The sequence below is a fragment of the Dendrobates tinctorius genome, unplaced genomic scaffold (genome assembly GCF_039654945.1).
Source record: "Dendrobates tinctorius isolate UK_male_01 unplaced genomic scaffold, ASM3965494v1 ptg000034l, whole genome shotgun sequence".
Taxonomy (NCBI): Eukaryota; Metazoa; Chordata; class Amphibia; order Anura; family Dendrobatidae; genus Dendrobates; species Dendrobates tinctorius.
The window spans coordinates 2,119,508-2,137,992 of record NW_027361702.1 but is presented as its reverse complement, the minus strand read 5'-3'; the positions used below and the strand labels follow the sequence as shown (position 1 = coordinate 2,137,992).

Genomic DNA, 18,485 nt, shown 5'->3' with positions numbered 1-18,485 from the left:
AAAATCTTTCTTAGAGGTCATGGATTTTTAATTTATTTAACTGTTGGATGTTTCAAAAGATAGGTTGAATATGCATAGACATTGGTGATTCTAAAGGAAGATGTGTAATGTAATTATAAAATAGAGCATGAAAATGTATGCAGAAACTACTTTTGGGGCGGGTTTAAGATGACCTCCTCTTAATAGCCGGCTCTGTAACAAGCAATCAGTTCTACAGTTTGACAGCTAAGACAGGTTTTGCCTGTTGCAAAACCCAGCAAAGAAATAATAGAAGAGCAGGACAGATAATTAACGTGTGAGCGAGACAGCAGGTGGAAGAGGATTAAGCACAATATCTGTGCAAAGAAACATTTTATATTACATTTCTACATTGGAACTGCTACAAATTTCGAAGAAATGCCAGAAGGAGAGATTATTGAGTTTCTGACTATTTCATTAGCCAGGATTTCTGGTAAGTTCTTTTGAAAAATATATTTCCTATAAATAATACAAATAAATATAAGTTAATGAAAATGAGTCACATTTTGCATTACAAATGCCTGCATGTCGTGTGTGTATATAATGCTCAGTCTGCCTTGTGTGCAGCTTATAATGTTTTCTATCTACTGATTGTATCTCTAGAAATAGTGATGAAAAAGTTAAAGTAAACTTTGAGCCCACTAGTAAACTAGTTCTGCTCCATTCTTAGTGTAAATTGTGCAATTACCATAAGGGCAGTCAGTCTACAATGAATAGAAGGAAAAAAAAAACAAGCAAATCTCCAAATACTGAACGAAAACAAATGAAGATAAAAGGACCTAAGGCTATAAAAGTTTATGTGTTTCCATGTCGTTCAATTATCACTTACATTGCACTTTTTTTTTTAACAGACCTGTAATGCAAATTGAATGAAGAGTGGCAAAAAATGATCCTACTCCCCTACAATATTTATCCCTTCTTTCCACAGACAATTTTTGTTTTTGCATTTTAATTTTTCCTCTTTTATTTTAAAGGGAATCTGTCACCTATTTTTAGCCCTATGAGCTGCTATCGCCATCGCCATCGGGGACTTATCTACAGCATTCTGTAATGCTGTAATGCTGTAGATAAGCCCCTGATGTAGCCTGAAAGAGAAGAAAAGCAAGATAGATTATACTCACTGGTGGTCCGGTCTGGTCCGGCGCCTCCCATCTTCTAACATAGTAACATAGTTATTAAGGTTGAAGGGAGACTTTAAGTCCATCTAGTTCAACCCATATCCTATCCTAACTTGCCCTAACATGTTGATCCAGAGGAAGGCAAAAAAACCCCATGTGGCAACAGTAAGCTTCACATTGGGGAAAAAAGTTCCTTCCCGACTCCACATACGGCAATCAGACTAGCTCCCTGGATCAACGCAATATTAAGGAGACTAGTGTATATACCCTGTAATATTATACTTTTCAAGAAAGGCATCCAGTCCCTTCTTAAATTTTAGTAGTGAATCACTCATTACAACATCATATGGCAGAGAGTTCCATAGTCTCACTGCTCTTACAGTAAAGAATCCGCGTCTGTGATTATGCTTGAACCTTCTTTCCTCCAGACGTAGAGGATGCCCCCTTGCCAAAAATGCCAAAAAAGGTGACAGATTCCCTTTAAAGGTCATTTGCCATTTATCAGCCCAAGCTTCTAGTTTACATAAATAATCCTGTAATATAAAATTGTACTCCTCTGTATTGATTACCCTGCAGAGTTTAGTGTTATCTGCAAATATTGAAATTCTACTCTCTATGCACCCTACAAGGTCATTAATAAATATGTTAAAAAGAAGCGGGCCCAATACTGACCCCTGTGGTACCCCACTGTTAACCGTGACCCAGTCCGAGTGTGCTCCTTTAATCCCTTTACTCCCAAGGGTGGTTTGCACGTTAATGCCCGGGCCAATTTTTACAATTCTGACCACTGTCCCTTTATGAGGTCATAATTCTTGAACGCTTCCATGGATCCCAGTGATTCTGACATTGTTTTATTGTGACATATTGTACTTCATGTTAGAGGTAAAATTTCATTCATATAACTTGCGTTTATATGTGGAAAAAAATGGAAATTCGGCGAAAATTTAGAAAATTTTGCAATTTTCCAACTTTGAATTTTTATGCCCTTTAATCACAGAAATATGGCCCCCCAAACACTTAATAAGTAACATTTTCCACATGTTCACTTTACATCAGAACAATTTTGGAGCCAAATTTTTTTTTTTATTAAGAAGTTATAAGGGTTAAAAGTTGACCAGTGATTTCTCATTTTTACAACACCATTTTATTTTTAGTGACCACATCACATTTGAAGTCACTTTGAGGGGTCTATATGATAGAAAATACCCAAAAGTGACACCATTCTAAAAACTGCACCCCTCAAGGTGCTCAAAATCACATTCAAGAAGTTTATTAACCCTTCAGCTGCTTCACAGGAATTTTTTGAATGTTTACAAATAATGAACATTTAACTTTCACAAAAAAAAGGATATCAGGAGAAAGTGGACTGCAAAAGTTATTGTGCAATTTGTCCTGAGTATGGTGATACCTGATATGTTTGGAGGAACCACTGTTTCGGCACATGGCAGAACTCGGAAGGGAACGAGCGCCGTTTGACTTTTTCAACACAAAATTGGCTGGAATTGAGATCGGACGCCATGTCACGTTTGGAGAGTCCCTGATGTGCCTAAACAGTGGAAACTCCCCACAAGTGACCCCACAAGGAACGTACCTATATATGTGGTGAGAACTTTGAACCCCCAAGGGCCTCACAGAAGTTTATAACGTACAGCAGTACAATTAAAAAATCATATTTTTTCCAAAGAAATGATCTTTTCACCCCCAATTTTTATTTTCCCAAGGGTAACAGGACCCCAAAAGTTATTGTGCAATTTGTCCTGAGTACGCTGACACCCCATATGTGGGGGTAAACCACTATTTGGGCTCATGGCAGAGCTCAGAAGAGAAGCAGCGCCATTTGACTTTTTTGGCTGGAATTGAGATTGGACGCCATGTTGCATTTGGAGAGCCCCTGATGTGCCTAAACAGTGGAAACCCCCCACAAATGACACCATTTTGGAAACTAGACCCCCAAGGAACTTATCTAGATGTGTGGTGAGAACTTTGAACCCCCATGGGCTTCACACAAGTTTATAACGTACAGCTGTAAAATTAAAAAATCATATTTTTTCCAAAAAAGTGATCTTTTCACCCACAATTTTTATTTTCCCAATGGAAACAGGACCCCAAATGTTATTGTGTAATTTGTCCTGAGTATGCTAATACCCCATATGTCGGGGTAAACCACTGTTTGGGCGCATGGCAGAGCTCGGAAGGGAAGGAGCGCCGTTTGATGCAAAATTCCCTGGATTTTACTTTGGGCACCATATCGCGTTTGGAGAGCCCCTGATGTGCCTGAACAGTGAAAACCCCCCACAAGTGACCCCATTTTAGAAACTAGACCCCCCAAGGAACTTATCTAGATGTGTGATGAGCACTTTGAATCTTCAAGTGCTTCACAGAAGTTTATAACGCCCGGGCGTGAAAAAAAAAATAATATTTTTTCCACAAACATGATCTTTTAGTCCCCAATTTTTTTATGTTCCCAAGGGTAACAGGAGAAATTGGACCCCAAAAATTGTTGTACAATTTGTTCTGAGTACGCTGATACCCCATATGTGGGAGAAAACTACTGTTTGGGCACACGTCGGGGCTCGGAAGGGAAGTAGTGACGTTTTGGAATGCAGACTTTAAATGGAATGGTCTGCCGGTGTCATGTCACATTTGGAGAGCCCCTGATGTGCCTAAACTGTGGAAACCCCCACAAGTGACCCCATTTTGGAAACTAGACCCCCCAAGGAACTTATTTAGATGTGTGGTGAGCACTTTGAACCAGCAAGTGCTTTACAGAAGTTTATAACGTAGAGCCATAAAAATAAGAAATCATATTTTTTTCCACAAAAATGATAGTTTTGCCCCCAATTTGTTATTTTTCCAAACGTAACAGGAGAAATTGGACCCCAAAAGTTATTGTGCAATTTGTCCTGAGTGGGCTGATACCCCATATGTGGGGGTAAACCACTGTTTGGGCACATGGCAGAGCTTAGAAGGGAAGGAGCACCGTTTGACTTTTTCACTGCAGAATTGCCTGGAATTGAGATCAGACGCCATGTTGCATTTGGAGGATCCCTGATGTGCCCAAACAGTGGAAACCCCCCAATTCTAACTCCAACCCTTACCCCAACACACCCCTAACCCTAACCTCAGCCCTAACCCTAGCCCTAACCCTAGCCCTAACGGGAAAATGGAAATAAATACATTTTCTTTTATTTTACTATTTTTCCCTAAATAAGGGGGTGATAAAGGGGGATTTGATTTACTATTTATTTACTATTTATAGCGGGTTTTATGTTTGGCAGCTGTCACACGCTAAAAGATGCTTTTTATTGTAAAAATAGCTTTTGCATCACCACATTTTGAGAGCTATAATTTTTTATATTTTGACCCACAGAGTCATATGAGGTCTTATTTTTTGCATGAATTTCTTTTGGGGGGCGTGTGCACTTTTCTGCGTGTGGTAAAATTGATAAAGTGGTTTTATTCTTTGAGTCAGCGCGATTACAGCGATACCTCATTTATATCTTTTTTAATGTTTTGGCGCTTTTATACAATAAAAACAATTTTATATAAAAAATTATTTTTGCATCGCATTATTCTGCGAGCTATAACTTTTTTGTTTTTTTGCTGATGATGCTGAGTGGGGGCTCATTTTTTGCGGGACAAGCTGACGTTTTCAGCAGTATCATGTTTATTCATATCTGTCATTTTGATCAGGCGTTATTGCACTTTTTGTTCGGCGATATGATGATAAAGCATTGTTTTTTGCTTTATTTTTTTTTAAGGGGTTCACTAAAGGGGTTAACTAGTGGGACAGTTTTATAGGGCGGGTCGATACGGACATGATGATACTAAGTATGTGTACTTTTATTGTTTTTTTAAATTTGCTAAAAAAATAATTTATTTGGGAATATTTTTTTTTATTTATTTATTTAGGAATATTTTTAAAATTATTTTTACAGGTGTTTATTTTAACTTTATTACTTTGTCCCAGGTGGGGACATCACTGTCTAGTGTCAGATCGCTGATCTAACACTTTGCACAGCGCTGTGTCAGATCAGCGATCTGACAGGCACTGGAGCAGGCTTTCTCAGCACCAGTTCTCAGCAGGCGCTGAGGAAGCCACCTCCCTGCAGGCCCCCGAAGGCCCCCGCAGTTCCAGGGGCCTGCAGGATGGAGGCCCTCGGAACAGCCCAATCACATCGCGCTGTTCCGAGGGGCTCAGGGAAGCACGCAGGGAGCACCCAACCTGCGTGATTCTTCCCTATGCCCCCGGTACACTGTGATCATGTTTGATCGCAGTGTGCCAGGGTTTAATGTGCCGACGCACTCTTCCGTCCTTGGGACTTAAGGTCCCCGGTCACATGGATGGAATAGTATGTCCAATGTAGGAAAGGAGTTAATAACCACCTTCTGTTTCCTATCCCTGAGCCAGGTCTTAACCCACTTACACATATTTTCCCCATCCCCATTGTTCTCATTTTATGTATCAACCTATTGTGTGGCAACATATCAAAAGCTTTTGAAAAGTCCATGTACACCACATCCACTGCATTTCCTTGGTCCTGTCCGGAACTTACCTCTCCATGGAAGCTTGTCAGATTAGTCTGACAGGAACTGTCCCTTGTAAACCCATGTTGATATTGGGTCATGATGTTATTCTTCTTCAGATACTCCAGTATAGCATCTCTTAGAAAACCCTCTAGAATTTTACCCACAGTAGAGGTCAAACTCACTGGCCTATAATTTCCAAGTTCAGTTTTTGTCCCCTTTTTGAATATTGGCACCACATTTGCTATACGCCAGTCCTGTGGTACAGACCCTGTTATTATGGAATCTTTAAAGATTAAAATTAATTGTCTATCTATGACTGTACTTAATTCCTGCAGTACTCGGGGGTGTATCCCATCCGGGCCCAGGGATTTGTCAATTTTAGTGATTTGTAGATGCTGCCGTACTTCCTGCTGGGTTAAGCAGGTGACATTTAATGGAGAATTTTTTTTTACCACTGATCATGTTATCCGTCATGGGATTTTCTTGAGTAAATACTGTTGACAAAAAGTCATCTAGCATATTGGCTTTTTCCTCATCCACCATTTCACCCAGACTATTTTTAAGGGGGCCAACAATATCATTTTTTAGTTTATTACTATTTATATAGTTAAAGAATATTTTGGGATTATTTTTACTTTCTCTGGCAATGAGTCTCTCTGTCTCAATCTTTGCTGCCTTGATTTACTTTTTGCGGAATTTATTTAATCTTCTGTATTTATTTAATGCCTCATCACTACCTACTTGCTTTAATTCTCTAAATCCTTTCTTTTTGTCACTTATTGCGCCCCTTACAGCTCTGTTTAAACATAGTGGATTCATCCTATTTCTAGCATGTTTATTCCCATACGGTATATATTGTGCACAGCTCCTATTCAGGATGCTAATAAACGTCTCCCATTTTCTTTGTGTATTTTTATGTCTCAGGATATCATCCCAGTTAATTGCACTAAGATCATTTCTCATCCGTTGGAAATTTGCCTTCCTGAAGTTTAGTGTCCTTGTATCCCCTCTACTACACATCTTATTAAAGGATACATGAAAACTTATTAATTTGTGATCACTATTACCCAAGTGACCCCCAACCCTTATATTTGATATGCAGTCTGGCCTGTTGGTTAATATTAGGTCTAACAGTGCCCCCCCTCTTGTTGAGTCCTGAACCAGTTGTGAAAGGTAATTGTCTCTCATAGTTGTCAGAATCCTATTGCTTTTGCTGGAACTGCAGGTTTCGGTTCCCCAATGTATTTCAGGGTAGTTGAAGTCCCCCATAATAATGACTTCTCCTTGAGTTGCAGCTTCATTTATTTGCTTGATGGGGATATTCTCTGTTGCTTCCATTCTCTTTGTAGACTTATAAAAAATCTCAGTAATTTATTATTTTTTTCCCCCTCCCCTTATCTCCACCAACAGAGATTCTACATTTTCATTATATTCACATATATTATAATGCAGGATGGGTTTTAAGGATGATTTTACATATAAACACCCCTCCCCTCGTCATTTCTGAACAGGCTATAGCCCTGTAAATTAATCGCCCAGTCATGGCTCTCATCCAGCCATGCCTCAGATATCCCCACCTTGTCATAATTATGTTCCAACATAGTTAATTCTAATTCCTCCATTTTGTTGATGAGGTTTCTGTCAATAGTATATATGCACTTTATGTATCTCTTATTTCCTCTATTCTTCTCTAAAATCTTAACTGTTCTAACCTCACCCCTCATGCCACCCCCAATTTCTTTATCTGTGCCCAGGTCACTATCTTCCCCTCCTATAAAATGAATGCCCTCCCCCCAATCCCTAGTTTAAACCCTCTTCCAACCTTCTAGCCATTTTCTCCCCCAGCACAGATGCACCCTCCCCATTGAGGTGCAGCCCGTCCCTAGCATAGAACCTGTAGCCAACTGAGAAGTTGGCCCACTTCTCCAGGAACCCAAACCCCTTCTTCCTACACCAATTCCTGAACCACATATTTATCTTCCCAATCTCCCATTGCCTCTCTGGCGCGGCACATGGTACAGGCAGCAATTCAGAGAATACCACCTTTGGAGGTCCTTGCTTTAAGCGTGCAGCCTATTTCCTGAAATCATCTTTAAGGACCTTCCACCTACCTCTAACTTTGTCATTTATGCCAATGTGCACTGTGACCACTGGATGCTCACCAGCCCCTCCCAATAATCTGTCAACCCGATCAGTGATGTGTCGGACTCGAGCGCCAGGTAGGCAGCACACCGTTCAACAATCCCTGTCTTTGTGACAGATTGCCATATCTGTTCCCCTAATAATTGAGTCCACCACTACCAGCACCTTTCTGGCCTGCCTGCTCTCCTATTTCCCCCCTTACTGGAGCAGACTCTGCTCTGGCTTTCAGAGGACATGCCTTGCTGCAGCAGTGCTACCCCTGTAATGGGGAGTGTCACCCCATTCCTGAGCCAACTTAGCAAACTTATTGGGGTGTGCCAGATCAGGACTAGCCTCCCTGGCACTCTTCCCTCTACCCCGCCTTCTAACTGTCACCAAGCTATCTGCTTCACTGTCCTGCAGCTCCAACCTAGCATCCCCCCCCTCATCTATCCCTTTGAGCGTCTGCCCAGTCAGCAGAAGACTCCTTTCCATATTGTCTATGGATCTCAGTGTTGCCAGCTGCACATTTAGATCCAGTATCTGGGCTTCCAAATGCACAATGTGCTCACATCTCACACAGCAGTATGCACCCTCGACCGGGTGATCAAGGATTGCATACAAGTGTCAAGATGTACAATGGATGGCATTGTCAATAATGGAGCACATTCTTAATGGGGATTGCACCAGACAGAAATGATAAGTAAAAAGAAATGCAAAGTATTAATAAAATACAAACAGCAATTCATTAATTCCTCCTTTGTCAACTCACTGAATCCAAGGTCACTGAATCACTGAATCACAAGTCACACACTTACTGTACTTCCGCTCGCACTCACGCTCCGGTAACACTCCTCTAGTTCACACTCGCAAGGGAGAAGAGTTAAAGAGATTTTTTTTCCCTTTAGCAACAATCCAACCTACAACTCAATGCACTTCCAAAGGTCAAAGTTATATGTATAACATTGTGTAACTATCCTGTTTTGTTGCATTATCGTGCTCTGATTGTGCCATAACTGATAGTACGGCCATTGTTCACGATTACCCTTGACTTCGTGTCTATACATATTTCCGCTAGCCAAATAAATAGTTGTTTGTTAAGTACCACTGTGTCCTCATTGTCTGCGCTGTTACACCAGCGTACCTGTTAACAGAGGCAGCATTATGCTTTGGAGCTGTTTTTCGACAGCTGGAAATGGTTATTTATTCAAGATGGAGAGAATTATGAACAGTTCCAAATATCAGTCAATTTTGCATCAAAACACTAAGACCTCTGCTAAAAAGCTGAAGATGAAGAGGAATTTCACCTTTAAGAACAATGTGCCATGCTGATAGACTCACACCCAAAAATGCTGAATGCTGTCATACCTTCAAAGAGGACTTCAACAAAGTATTAGCTGAAGGGTGTACATATTTACTTTTTCTACCAGAAAAGATTTCAGCTGAATTGTACAGATTATAGATGACATTAAAGGTGGAAAAGGCTCTGAAATTATTCTAATTGATATGATTAGATATAAATCCACTGCATATTCCTCAGTGTAGAATGAAAATACCAGATATTCACCTCCCACACTGATGCCGTTCCAGTGATGTTAGCGCCAGGTCACCCAGGGTTTGAATGCCTTCATTATGCCACTGCAGCCAATCAGCATTCCCCAATGGGATATTTTGCTTACATTTCTTTCAGACGAGTCAAAGATGTCTGATGGAAGTGTGAGAACTGTAGCCCCTTACCGGCCACTGATTGGCTGCAGTGCTTACGTGACATAACAATGTCACGCGAGCTGTTGCTGGAAATGTCTGTTATTTTACGGTTAGTTATAACAAATTATGATGATTATATCAATGTATATAAAGCTGAGTGTATAGCCCCGCCCACACCTCATATCCACATTCACTATAATATCCCACATCATTCTGTCAGCCAGAGCAACCGGACTACTACCACTAATATCCTACATCATCATCCTACATCATCCCATCAGCCAGAGCCACTGGACTACTACCCTTAGTATCCCACATCATCCGTCAGAGCCACCGGACTACTACCACTAATACCCCACATCATCCCGTCAGAGACACTGGACTACTACCTCTAATATCCCACATCATCCCATCAGCAAGAGCCACCGCACTACTACCACTAATATCCCACATCATCCCATCAGCCTGGGGTCAGAACCAGAGCGCTGAGTGGAATTGCCCTAACTTCCATACTGGGGATCCCTTTAAGAGTGGCCTGGGGTCAGAACCAGAGCGCAGAGAGGAATTGCCCTAACTTCCATACCAGGGATCCCTTTAAGAGAGCCTGGGGTCAGAACCAGAGCGCTGAATGGAACTGTCCTAACTACCATACTGGGGACTCCTTAAAGAGAGTCCGGGGTTCAGAACCAAAGTGCTGGAAGGATTTGCTCTGACTTCCATACCAATGATCCCTTTAAAAGAAGCCTGGGGTCAGAATCAGAGCACTGAGGAATTTGCCCTAACTTCCATACCGGAGATCCCGTTAAAAGGGAAGATGTGCCTATGGGACTATGGGATGGAGGATGTGTGATGGGTATATGGGCACTGGACTATGGGATGAAGGATGTGTGATGGGTATATGGGCACTGGACTATGGGATGGAGGATGTGTAATGCATATATGGGCACTGGACTATGGGATGGAGGATGCGTGATGGGTATATGGGCAGGGAGGAGGTGACTCATTTCTGTCATGTGCTCTCTGCTACTTTCTGGGGGGCAGACAATGGCTGGGAGGTTATGTTCCCGGGGATGCTAGATTTCTCCCACCTGGTCAGTGTCTGCTGAGGTGTTGTGGAGTGGGAAAACTGTTGCTCATAGCAACCAATCATAGCTCAGCTTCTTTTAAACAGCTCTGGTGAAATGAAAGATGCTTAGTGATTGGGCAGGGCTATGTGGAGTGGGCGTGGCTGACACACACACACAGACATACATACATTTTTATATATATTGTGGTGTAGTGACCACTGTGTCCGCTAGGGGGCGCTGTGTGGGTGTCCCAGGATGGGTGTACAGGCACATCCAGTGGGGTAACAGGAGTAGGATACTAAATGACCGTTATGTATCCCAAGGTGGGTGGCCTTGGGATGAAGGCTTGATTATGTACTGATCAGCAGAGGTACTGCTGAGGTTTCTGGAACAATGTGTCAGGGAGAAGCCTTTAGGTGGTTGGTGAGACGGGTGAGACCAATCACCTACAAATCCACCCAGGGGCATGTGTCTAAAACGCCCATAGTGAACAGTATGTGTATGAATGGTTGTAGGACCTGTGATGAGGTCATAGCCATGTAATCTGGTGGGCGTGGCTACGGACCATATAAAGTGACCAGGGTAGGTCACATGAGTGAATGTGAAAACCACAGAACAGAGGAAAGAATCCTCCAATATTTAAGAAAAAAACAAAAACAGGCAGAGATGCTTATCTGTATAGACAGGCCTCAATACAAATACACTATCAGGGTGCAGCAGACCCAAGTAAAATGGCAACTGCACAGGTGCAAAAATACCTAATGAAACAGCCAGCCTACAATCAGGGATTGGCCGTGTGGCACACCAGTGCAAAAAAATATCCGTATGTGGCAATGTTCACACAGGGAATGCAGAGCATATAGTTCACAGCCTCTTAGTAACACCATATAGGGGGGGCTGCCCAGTGCTGACTAGAATGCATCCCGTGTGAACAGAGGCCACAGTTTACAGAACCATTTGGGCCCAACTGCACCCTGAAAAGATAAAAAGTGCACAAAAACATCAATATATGTAAGGTATTGGTTAATATCATGGCCATAATACGTAAGCTGGCAAACTGCGTCAAAGTTCCTTACACTTGTCAGTCCTACTCTAACATGAAAACCACAGAAAGAGGAAAGAAACCTCCAATATTTAAGAAAAAAGCAAAAACAGGCAGAGATGCTTACCTGTATAGACAGGCCTCAATACAAATACACTATCAAAGGATTTTTTCCTCTTTCTGTGGTTTTCATGTTAGAGTAGGACTGACAAGTGTAAGGAACTTTGACGGTAGTTTGCCAGCTTACGTATTAATTTGTTAATGAACAAGCCATAACCCTAACAGGCTAATGCAGGTCTGAAACCTTGGTCAAAGCTATATGAGTGCACACATCTACATCGGTGCTAAAACTTTTGCACTGCCCATTTTCCTTTTGTATTTTTTAAAATGTAAAAAAATGAGTATGTGTGTGTGTACATGTGTGTGTGAGTACATATGTGTGTGTACATGTGTATGTGTGTGTGTACGTCTGTGTGTGTGTGAGTACATATGGTTGTGTACATGTGTGTGTGAGTACATGTGTGTGTGTACATACATGTGTGTGTACGTATGTGTGTGTGTGTGTACGTGTGTGTGTCCCGCAGCTGCCTGTCCACCCAACTCCGTGCTGTCACAGCCGGCAGGAAAGAGGGTGGTTTGCGGCCTGTGCTGGAGATGTGAGTACGTGTGTGTGTGTATATGTGAGTACGTGTGTGTGTGTATGTGAGTACATGTGTGTGTGTATGTGAGTACGTATGTGTGTGTATGTGAGTATGTGAGTGTGTACGTGAGTACATGTGTGTGTATATGTATGTGTGTATACGTGTATGTGTGTGTACGTGTGTCTGAGTACATGTGTGTGTATGTGTGTGTATGTGTGTGTGTGTGTACATGTGTGTGTACATGGTGGGCAGGCAGCGGCGGGTCCGGCAGGTGGGTCCGGTGGCATGGCAAGCAGCGGCGGGACCAGCGGCGGCGGGGTGGTTCAGTGGTGGCGGGTCCAGCGGCGGGGGGTACTGGCAGCAGAGGTGGTCAGCCGGCAGGAAAGATCGCGGCTTGCTGCCTGTGCTCGAGATGGGGTGCAGCACCACCAGAGGTAGCCCCCACCCCGTATCCAGCACAGGCCGCAAGCCGCGGCCTTTCCTGCCGGCTGTGACTGCACGGAGGTGGGTGGGCAGGCAGCAAGGGTCCGGCGACGGTCCCTGCGGTGTCCTGCTGGTGGTACTGTGAAAGGGCCTGGTACCACCAGCAGGTGCCATATTAGAATACCCATCGCTTGGGTATTCCAATATGGCGGTCGGCGTACTTCCGGTGCAGCGCGGTGGATTGTGGGATTCGGGGACATCCAGATGGAAGTGGATGATGGACAATTTAAGGCAATTATATATATATATATATATATATATATATATATATATATATAAATAATTTTTTTTTTTTTTTTTTTGCTAAAATACAAAGGAAATGTGTAATCTTTGTCTGCAGTGAAATAGAGTGACAGAGTGACTGCAGACTTGTAGCCTAAGGCCGGACAATCCCTTTGGAGCCAAAATTGGCCTAAAGGGGCACACCCTCAACATGCACAACCCTTAGGCCAAACAATTGTGCCAATTCCATGCAAAAAAATGAAGTGTTAGCATTGTATTCTTTATTCAGAACTCCATACAACCAGGTGTACAGGGCTTTGTTATTCTCAGACATTGTTAGACACAGTCGTGCTGTTTTTCTATTAAAACCAAATCCTCCATTAGGGAAAACCAAGCACAGAGATATACTAGCCTTTATGTCTAGTACTAATTTTTATAGCATTTACTAAGCAGCTTGATTTTATAATATGTAATAATGCAACATAAATACAGTATTTGACACAGATAATCCTGTGAGTTATGTCACATTGATAAAGAAAATAAAAAATAGAAAATAAAAAGACCTAGATCATTGGACCCATATAGTCGCTTCAAAAAAGACAGAAAAAATGGAATACTCATTGGATCAGCAGGAACAGAAAACTAGCAAACACTGGACGCTGTTGATCTGGTGACAGGTACCCTTTAAATATTAACATTTTACCCAGAAAATGTTATTTTTCTGAAAGCTAACTGAAAACACAATCATATCATATTAACTGTTTGCCTGTAAAAACTTGTAAATCTAAGTTTCAGTGCATTGTGATAGAAGAATGTTTAACTAATGTGTCGGCTTTGTCATGTTTGTTTGTAGATTAACAAATTGGTTAAAGTGTATCTATTTTTACAAAATTAAAAAATCACAGTCGCTTCTGTAACTGTATGATTACTAGCCTGCAGGTTTTGGATTTCTGTAAATGCCCATGTTCTTGCTCGTGCTTGCTGAGTGTTCAAGCTCTTCTTTGTAGGATATAAGAGCTATTTTGTGTGCCCTTAATTAATGTCTGTTACCTCTCAGGTCCTCCAGAAGATTTAAGAGGTCCTCTTGTGCTTGATGTTTAGGTAGTAGATACAAAATAGTTAGCATAGAAGGTTAAAAGCAGAGCGGGCTCAGCTCCTGAGACTCCTCTATACACCTGCACCCAACAAATGGCATACATATACATCACATGAAAGGGCATAAGATGACGGAATGTCATAGCCTGCTCAAGCATTCAAGCACTTACATGAATTTCACTGTTATATTACATTTCATTGTTTCAAACTTTCAGACTCAAGTTCATTGAGATCACACCTATAGCCTAATGAGTCCAAAGGAAGACAAAAAAACCATCAACTTCCTATCTCCAAAATCTAGAACCCATAACCTGACCTATATATTGTATTTTCCATATAAGGCCTCCATGTCCTCCGTGATTAGTGAATCAACCATCACAGCTTTGTATGGCAGAGTTCCACACAATAAACAATCGCCACCTGTGATGACGAGGAGACCTTCTTATTTCTAGGCGACTCCAAAAACAACAGAATTACAATAAACATAATGTGTGCACACAAAAGAATTCCAACAATACAGCAATTTAATGAAGCAAAACACAAAGGTATGTACTGAAGATGAGCAGATCATTTGAAAGTCAATTTTGCTAGGTATGAGGAATTTGTCCCCAAAATTCCATTCGTCATACATTTGTAATTGGCCCACAAATAGAGAAGCGATACAGAAAACATGCTGCAAAGTAAGAATGCGTTCACACATAGAAGACTTAAGAGTTTATTTTTATCTATTAATGTAATGCAAAGTCGATAAACAAAAGAGAAATGAAAATTGCCTTTAAATCAGCATTACATCATTAATACTTATAGTTCCAATTACACACAGTTTTTGAATCAACCAGTCAGTGACGTTGCACTAAACATCTTGGAGAACTAACGTCAGATCTTTTGTGGATGTCGCCTGTACAAATCCTTCTGTCTCTTCATGTGATCTCAGACAAACGGGAAAACATGAGATCAGGTTTCTGCAGGGCCAGATCATCACCTCCAGGACTCCTCGTTCTTTATACTGAAGATAGTTCTTGATGACATTGGCTGGATGTTGGGGGTTGTTGTCCTGTTGCAGAATTCATTTGGAGCCAATCAGAGGCCTCCTGATGGTATCACATGATGGATAAGAATCTGCCTGTATTTCTCAGCATAGATGACGCTGATTTTTGACTGAATTTCAAACTCCATTTGCTGAACTGCAGCTTCAATCTTGCAAGGAGCCTCCACTATGCATCACTGTTTCTACTGACCTTCATTGCTATACCACAAACTTCCTTCTGTTACAGGCAAATATTTTACAGTTTGACTCAAAAGTCTAGAGCATCTTCTGCCATATTTCTGCAACCCAATACCTATCTTTTTTGAGCATAATTGTTACACCGCTCTCACTGCGCACCTCTGGAGCTGGTGCACGCTGCCCAACATCTTCAATTCCGGTCTCGCGGCCGGCGCTGGGGTCCCATCGGGCGCGCTTGCGCTCAACCCGCTGCTATGACTGCATCCGCACTAATTCTGACGTCTCTATGGTCCTGGAGGACCTGACCTGGAAGTCCCAGCACGCATTCCCTATATCAGGCAGCCTCTTCCTGTAGGCAGGGCCTGATTATCATTTTGCTTCCTTGTTAGGCCTGCTTGGTCTCTGCATTGACGCTCTCTGTACTCAGGTCCACTGCCTTGTACTCTGGCGTGCTTCTTATTACACGCTCTGCACTACCTTGTACTCTGGCGTGCTTCCTAGTACGTGCTCTGCACTATCTTGTACTCTGGCGTGCTTCCTAGTTCGTACTCTGCCCTATCTGCACTACTTTGTACTCTGGCGTGCTTTCTAGTGTGCACCCTGCATTGTCTTGTACCCTGTGTGCCCCCGTGCACACGCTCTATGCACTCCTGTACCCAGCGTGCCCCCTATGCACGCTCAACACTATCCTGTACCCTGCGAGCCCCCGTGTACATGCTTGCACACTCCTGTACCCTGCGTGCCCCCGTCTTCACCCTGCTAGACACAATCTCTCACGCCTCCTTCGAGCCAGCCACCTGGTTCCAGCAGTTGTGGTACTTTATTCCCCTGGGTCTGCCCCTGACGCTCCCTGTTTAGGGGGTGGTCCTCATTAGGTCAGCTCACCCAGGGTGGGTTGGTATCATGACCCAGAGGGACCACTCCATGAGTTGTTACAGCATGTTACAGCATAATCAGGCCATGGACCTCGCTGGTACCTTGGCCTCCTCTACGGGAGAATCAGACTAGGATTATGTCCGTTTTGAAATCTGTGGAGTCCCGCTTGTCGGCCTTACAGTCCTCGGACCCTGAGAATGCCTCCCAACTGGCCAGTCTCCAACAAGAGCTCACTCAGCAATACGACACCAAGGCCCACATCCTCAACTATATGGCATTGGTAGATAACCGACTCCTTTCCCTACAATCTGTTGCCTTCGTTTCTGCCCAAGCCTCGGTCTCGCACCCTTTGCCCCGTTTAGGCAAACCACCCCAGTATATTGGTGACCCCAAGTTGTGTCGGGGGGTTTTGAATCAATGCCGACTACATTTTGAGCTCCTGCCGCAGTAATATCCCACCGATCGTGGTAAGGTGGCTTTTATTGTTTCCCACTTAGAGGGGGAGGTGTTAGCGTGGGTGAATCCCCTCTGGTAGCGTGATGATCCTCTTGTCTCTCAGCTCTCCACCTTTTTGGGCACCTTCCGCAGGGTGTTTGACGAGCCAGGTCGTCTGGCTTCTACCACCAAGTCCCATTTCAACCTTCATCAGGGTACTCTAGCTGTTGGCCAATACACCACCCATTTTCGCACCTTGTCCTCGGAATTCGGTTGGAGCAATGAGGCCCTTGTAGGGGCCTTTGGTGAAGCCTGTCCAGTCGGAATAAAGATGAACTGGCGGGTAGGGAGACCCCTACCTCTTTGGAGGATTTAACCTCTCTAGAGACCCGCATTGATTTGCGCTTCCAGGAGCGCACCTGTGAGGCTGACAGAGATAGAAAACTCCCTCTTCTCTCCTCGTCTACTCGCAGTCCTCCTCACTTGTGACCCATGTTATCTTCTGCGTCCTCTGTATCTGAGCCAATGCTGTGGACCAACTTAAGATGGCTGAACGGCACCGTAAGGAGAGGCTCGCACAAGGACTCTGTTTTTACTGTGGGAGTGCTTCCATACTCTTTTGCTCCTGTCCCTAGAGGCTGGGAAACTCCTCTGCCTAGGACAGGTAGGAGATGCCTCCCTAGGTGTATGTGATTCCTCTCCTCCCCTGATCATGTCTGTTTTGCTGAATTTTGGTTCCAAACGTTACTCTAAGGAGGCTTATGTGGATTCATGCACGGCAGGGAACTTTATCAGGTTTGAGGCGGTTAAAAAATATCGGATTCCTGTCAGATCCCTGGGGACTCCTCGGCTGATAGCTTCGGTCGACGGTAAACTCTTGCAGGAGACCGTTACCCAGGTCACCGAAGAAGTGGAGCTGCAGATTGGAGCTCTGCATCGAGAGAAGATCTCCCACTATGTCCTGTCGACTTTGTCTCATACGCTTCTTCTTGGTCTCCCTTGGCTACAGGCACATGAGCCAACTCTTGACTGGTGATCTGGCGATGTACTCTGTTGGGGACCATCCTGTCAGAAGAAGTGCCTGCTGCCTATCCATCCTATGGGTTCTGCCTGTCTGTCCTCGGCACCTGGAGGTCTGCTGTCAACTTACTGATCTTTCGCAGATGTCTTCGACAAGGAGGCTGAGACTCTGCCTCCACATCGACCATACGACTTTCCAATTGACCTCGTTCCTGGCTCTACCCTCTAGGTGTAGAATATACCCGCTATCTCCTGCCAAAACCCAAGCCATGTTGGAGTATGTCCAGGAGAATCTAGCTAAAGGCTTCATTCAAAATTCTTCCTTGCCCGCAGGAGCGTGCTTTTTCTTTGTCAAAAAGAAGGATGGCTCCCTCCATACCTGCATAGACTATAGAGGGCTGAACGACATCACAGTCAAAAACAAGTATCCACTGCCACTGATCCCAGAGCTGCTCTTTGATCGGCTAAGAGGAGCACGAATTTCCACCAAGCTGGATCTTCGTGGGGCCTACAACTTGATCTGTATTCATTCTGGAGATGAGTGGAAGACCGCCTTTAACACCCGGGACGGTCACTTCGAATACTTGGTTATACCCTTCGGCCTCTGCAACGCTCCAGCGGTATTCCAGGAGTTCGTGAACAACATCTTCCGGGATATGCTGTACTCCTGCGTTGTGGTCTACCTGGATGATATCCTTGTTTACTCTTGATCTGTCTGCCCACAGAAAGAATGTGCGCCAAGTACTCCGACATTTGAGGGAGAACCGCCCTTACGCCAAGATCGAGAAATGTGTCTTCGAACAAATGTCCGTACCATTCTTAGGGTACATTATCTCGGACTCTGGACTACGCATGGATCCAGCAAAAGTGTCCGCCATTCTCAAT

At 43.4% G+C, this 18,485-nt stretch overlaps 1 protein-coding gene across 1 annotated transcript in view; it reads left to right on the top strand.

The window, feature by feature from the left end:
• The first annotated feature begins 229 nt into the window (after positions 1 to 229).
• LOC141087479 (uncharacterized) overlaps positions 230 to 18,485 on the top strand; it is a 128,458-nt gene continuing 110,202 nt past the window's right edge. The window contains exon 1 of the mRNA XM_073573032.1: positions 230 to 451. Within this exon, the coding sequence (XP_073429133.1) occupies positions 397 to 451 (55 nt within the window). The 5' untranslated portion in view covers positions 230 to 396. The remainder of the gene's footprint in view (positions 452 to 18,485) is intronic.